This window comes from Trematomus bernacchii, unplaced genomic scaffold, assembly GCF_902827165.1.
Source record: "Trematomus bernacchii unplaced genomic scaffold, fTreBer1.1, whole genome shotgun sequence".
NCBI lineage: Eukaryota > Metazoa > Chordata > Actinopteri > Perciformes > Nototheniidae > Trematomus > Trematomus bernacchii.
In genome coordinates this window covers 2,247,731-2,253,730 of record NW_022987607.1, presented here as the reverse complement: position 1 = coordinate 2,253,730, position 6,000 = coordinate 2,247,731, and the positions used below count along the sequence as shown (strand labels likewise).

General features: G+C 39.2%; 1 protein-coding gene across 1 annotated transcript; it reads left to right on the top strand.

Annotated features, from left to right (window-relative positions):
- The first annotated feature begins 680 nt into the window (after window positions 1–680).
- tbxta (T-box transcription factor Ta) lies at window positions 681–5,885 on the top strand. The gene is made up of 8 exons (XM_034131161.1): window positions 681–958; window positions 1,276–1,540; window positions 2,089–2,223; window positions 2,311–2,372; window positions 2,651–2,712; window positions 3,257–3,430; window positions 4,813–4,936; window positions 5,639–5,885. The coding sequence occupies exons 1-8, from the start codon at window positions 771–773 to the stop codon at window positions 5,883–5,885; spliced, it is 1,257 nt and encodes a 418-aa protein (XP_033987052.1). The 5' UTR covers window positions 681–770.
- Window positions 5,886–6,000: the final 115 nt, after the last annotated feature.

Genomic DNA, 6,000 nt, shown 5'->3' with positions numbered 1-6,000 from the left:
GGCCCATTATGTAAATCCAGGCCTCACTTGAAGGCGTCCACACTTTGGCACAACAGGAACACAGAGTCGTTCCTAATGGCCCACACTCAGTAAACACAAGCCCTCTCCCATGTGGATTTGAGACAACAAAAGATTAGCACTATTTGCAAATATACAACTGAGTTCAAAGGCACGGCTCCGCGGCCTCGCTTCCCTTCTTTTGTCTGAACGCAGAGCTTTGAATGTGTTAGGGGGCATCACAACTGCAGCACTACCAATCCCTAAAATCACTCCAAAAAGAGTTGGTTTGGGACATTTTGAAATGTTTATTTCTAGTCTTTTAACTTGTACATGTGGATGGGATCAATAAAGTACTTCTTATCTTATCTTTAAAAAACAAATGTGTAGGAATTCCACTATAAATCCCTAAAATCTCTCCAAAAACCAAAGTAAATATAATATAACCTATCTGTGGAAACTGTAAAAGATAACGTTTTTTTAATGGCGCTGGTTTGAGAGGGAAGTTTAAAAACTCACAAAATATGTAATATATACAGTAAAGGGAGGTTCAGTCTGGTGGGAGGGGTTTGAGAGACGATGTCTGCGCACAGGCCACGCCCCTCATAGCACAAGCCACGCCCGTTATCCCCATGAGGTCCCTGGGGGCCCTTAAAGCATGAGGCCTCGGGTTTTGGGCAGCAGTATCTCTCGGGCCTTTCTCTGTCAGAGTCTCTGAGCCCTCTACAAACACTTTAAACATCTTGGGATTTTTTTTTTTTTTGCTTGGAAATATGACTACTTCTTCCAACACTGACCAGCGCCTGGAGCACCTCCTCAGCGCCGTGGAGAGCGAGTTCCAGAAGGGCAGCGAGAAGGGAGACGCCTCGGAGAGGGATATTAAACTCACCCTGGATGATGCAGACTTATGGACCAAGTTCAAAGAGTTGACCAACGAGATGATTGTCACTAAAACTGGAAGGTAAGTCAAAAAGAAATAGATCATTCTGGAAGAAGCGGCACCAATGGTTTCCGATGTGTGCACATTTTGCTCGCGTTTTACGCACGGAGTTTTCAGTGTGAGGAGTATTAGTTCGTTTGTAAAAAAGTTCTTAAATGTTAAATTGGGGTTTATTTTGATACCACACAAGCTTGCGTGTATTTCAATGATCTGTCAAAAGCTCCCGAGGCCTCAGAAGCCTTGGTTAAAACAGAACTAAATAAAAAAGGACGTGCGTAAAAATCAAACTCCCACAAACACATCCTTACAAATCGCATCCTTGTTGTTTTTTTCTCCAGGAGGATGTTCCCGGTGCTCAGAGCCAGTGTCAGCGGCCTGGACCCCAACGCCATGTACTCGGTGCTGCTGGATTTCGTGGCCGCGGACAACAACCGGTGGAAATACGTGAACGGGGAGTGGGTTCCCGGCGGAAAACCGGAGCCCCAGAGCCCGAGCTGCGTGTACATCCATCCGGACTCTCCAAACTTCGGAGCGCACTGGATGAAAGCTCCAGTATCCTTCAGCAAAGTGAAACTCTCCAACAAACTGAACGGCGGCGGACAGGTGGGAAACGGATTCATTATATTAATATTTAAGTGATTTGAAAAACACTTTTTATACTATTTCAGCTGTGCCAAATCAGCTTTACTGGATACAAAAAACACAACATGTAATTATATTGAGATGTTGACATTTTGGAATGTTTGTTTCTACTCTTTTAATTTGGATTGTACAATGCCATGTATTTTTATTCTGCTGCAACGCAGACATTTCCCAAATTGTGATCAATAAAGTACTTCTGATCTTATCTCATCTTACAAGGGAAGAATATATTAATGTCATGATGTTATTTGATATGAAAATGCTTTTAAATTCCCCTTTATAATAATACATATTTCCAAAACCCTCCCCTTATTTAAGGAAATGTAAGATGTACTCACATTTCGAAAACACACAAAATAATTTAGATAACTGAAAAAAGGCGCTTACTTTTTATTTTGTATTGCCACCTTCACTTCATCCGATTAAAGTACTGCATTGCCTGGTTACAGTATTCATCCTGCTCTTTGTCATACTGATAAATAATAACATTTATTGGTGTCTTCCCACAGATCATGCTGAATTCTCTGCACAAATACGAGCCGAGGATCCACATCGTGAAGGTTGGAGGCGTCCAGAAGATGATCAGCAGTCAGTCTTTCCCCGAAACGCAGTTCATCGCAGTCACTGCTTACCAGAATGAAGAGGTATGCATGGAGGAGAAGACAAAACCTTTCTTTACACTCATTCGTCTTGAATTTTAATTAAAATGCTAACTCATGTCCTTCTTACAGATTACAGCTCTGAAAATAAAGCACAACCCCTTCGCCAAAGCCTTCTTGGACGCCAAAGAAAGGTTAGAGTCAAATCATTCCTTAGAGTTTCCTAAGACCTTTTCTGGTCCCTGAGAAAATACTTAAAATCAATTATTTATTATACGTTCGAGCTGTTTGTCGCCCTAATTCACTTTAACTTACATCCTTAAAGCCAGTTTAATTTAAACCTATTTTTTATATTGTTTAATTTGACATCTTTGATTGTTTTTGATCTGTTGTTTTCATTATCTTGCAAACCACTTATTTTCTTAAGTTCTATGTTGAAAACGTTTCTAATTAGTTTTGTGTTTGATTGCAGGAGTGACCACAAAGACATCTCCGATCACACTGCAGACATCCAACAGTCTGGATACTCTCAGCGTGAGTTTCTTTCATTCCTACTCTTCTAAAATGCTATCATAGTACATCAAATAAAACTATGCTTTGATATAAGAAATGTATCTTGCCATCTATTTATTCATATACATAATTAACCATATTTAATTTTATCTTAATGTACATTATTTAATTTCAAATTCTGTTCTTGTACATATCATATTCTATTTACATGTATATATAGACTTCTTGCACTATTTTGTATTTTGTATTTTTGTGATTTATTATATATGTTGCATTGTTGGAGGAGCTCAGGTCATACATAAATTAAAAAAACACAAATAGCGAACTATTTTAAGAACACTGTAAGTTATTATAGTTTTCTTAAAATAGTTCGCGATCTGTGTTTTTTAAATTGTTGTTTCACTTTTATGTGTGCACCACGACATCAAGTCAAATTCCTCGTACGTGTCAAACTGATTCTGATAAGAATTTCATTGCCATTTCTACACTGTAGCTTATCTGTGATAATAACAGGACAATAAAACCTTTGAATTGAATTGACGTTATGTGTCCTGTGTTCCCTCAGTTGGAGGCTGGTTCCTCCCCGGTCAGAGCCCCCTCTGCCCCAGCAGCAGCCCGCCTCAGTTCAGCGCCTCCGCGGGTCATTCCTCCGGATCGTATTGTGAACGTTACTCAAGCCTCAGGAGCCACAGAGCGGCTCCGTACCCGACGCACTACCCCCACCGCACCCCCACCTCAAGTAAGACCCCCACCCTGTAAGAGATGGCAAAAGTACACACATCCTTTCCTCAAGTAGAAGTACAGATACTCGTGTTTAAAAATACTCTGGTAAAAGTAGAAGTACTGACTAAACTTCTTTCCTCAAGTGAAAGTAAAGAGGGCTTTGAAATGTACTTCAGTAAAAAGTACCCATAACTAGCAGCTGTTTTAAAGAGTACCTGACCTCCCTTTATATGAATAGAACAATAATGTCATTGTTAGCTAATGAATGTTTCCATGCTGAACAACGGCAACATGACAACGTTTTCATTGGTCCCTCTTCTTTAGAGAAGACCAGGAAATGATGGATACACGGATCGTGTTCAAATCAATAGGCACGCAATGACTCTAAATAATAATGATCACGCCACCAAACACACATTCAAACTAAAGGAACCAGCCTGTTTGGAAAATGTAGAAAGTACAGGTATTTGGGTTCAAAATGTAAGAAGTAGAAAGTACAGGTATTTGTGTTCAACATGTGAGAAGTAGAAAGTACAGGTATTTGGGTTCAACATGTAAGAAGTAGAAAGTACAGGTATTTGTGTTCAACATGTAAGAAGTAGAAAGTACAGGTATTTGTGTTCAACATGTAAGAAGTAGAAAGTACAGGTATTTGAGTTCAACATGTAAGAAGTAGAAAGTACAGGTATTTGTGTTCAACATGTAAGAAGTAGAAAGTACAGGTATTTGTGTTCAACATGTAAGAAGTAGAAAGTACAGGTATTTGTGTTCAAAATGTGAGAAGTAGAAAGTACAGGTATTTGTGTTCAACATGTAAGAAGTAGAAAGTACAGGTATTTGTGTTCAAAATGTGAGAAGTAGAAAGTACAGGTATTTGTGTTCAACATGTAAGAAGTAGAAAGTACAGGTATTTGTGTTCAAAATGTAAGAAGTAGAAAGTACAGGTATTTGTGTTCAACATGTAAGAAGTAGAAAGTACAGGTATTTGTGTTCAAAATGTAAGAAGTCAAAGTAAAAAGTCGTCAGAAAAATAAGTAGTGGAGTAAAGTACTGATACCAGAAACATGTACTTAAGTACAGTAACAAAGTATTTGTACTCTACTACTTCTCCCACCTCTGGGTGTTGACATTACCAGAGTGTAAAAAGTAATGTTGCTATTGAAACTGTTAAATAAATAATATAAGATAAAACCCTTTAAGTAAATAAAACAATATAAAAGTAGGTACATGATGAAGACTAAAAGAATGTGAATGATGTTGTGTTTAAGTTTGCACAAAATCAATTTACTTGTGTGTGTAAACATACCTGGGAAAACACTCAATTCTGATTCTATAATATCATGATAGGAGTAAAAATAAATATGAGGATATGTATTAATTTGATGCTGTTTTCTCCAGATAACTACATGGACAATACTTCCGGGTCTCTTCCGTCTCACGACAGCTGGTCCGCTCTTCAGATCCCAAATTCTTCTGGCATGGGACCGCTTTCCCACAGCTCCAACTCCACCTCCAACTCCAGGTACGCATCTCCATCTTCAACCATGCAGTCTTGCTCTAAATTGGACACAAGTTGAATATCATGCACATAAAAAAACCCTCAGATTTTTGTTGTTTAGTACATTTCATATCCCATGGGAATTCAATGTACTTTAAAGGGCAATACAAAACGGCAAAGGTCAAAGATTTACAATTGACTTGGACAAAAGGCAACATGAGATACAACAATTAAAGATCTTACATTACAGAATAAGACAAACGAACACACCATACTTCTCAGAATACAAATAAACAACGTGAGAATTTAGGTTTTTAGACATTACTGGATAAAGAAGGCACAGACATGTTTTGTGTTTGTTTTACTTGATCAGATGATTTGAAATTGTAAGACATTTCTGGGTACATTTTAATAATAGTAAGTAAGTAAGTCAAATGTATGTATAAAGCGCTTTTCCCAGACATAGTCACAAAGTGCTCGACAAAGCATTAAAACATCATAGGAATCATAAAAGATTAAATGACCACGCAACTACGTGTTAGGAAGTGCTAAAAACACAATACACAATCAAAACATAGAATACAATAGAATAAAAGCATACAAGTTAGTGCTTTTCATGAACTCAAAGACGCTTAATTTGTTAGGGATTGCAAAATAATCCGTGACGTCGCCGTCTTTGAACCCTAACTTAATAATAACCCCCTTCTTCTCCCTCTGGTTCCACAGTCAGTACCCCAGCTTGTGGTCAGTTTCCGGCTCCGCCCTCACCTCTCCAGGCTCCTCTTCCTCCATCCCCGGGGGTCTGACCTCCCAGTTCCTGAGGGGCTCCTCCTACTCTTCCTCGCTGCCCGTTTCCTCGCCTTCCTCCATGTACGACCCCAGTCTGAGCGAGGTGAGCGTCGGAGATGCGCAGTTTGAGAGCTCCATCGCCCGATTAACTGCATCCTGGGCACCGGTGGCACAAAGCTACTGAGATGGAAACAGAGGACATGTCACAACACCTGCAAGAGTTTAAATAGTCCTTCCAGTGTAAAGTTAAGCGGGGCGTCGTACCGAACAAAGTGCAAAGACAATCATCTTCATATTGG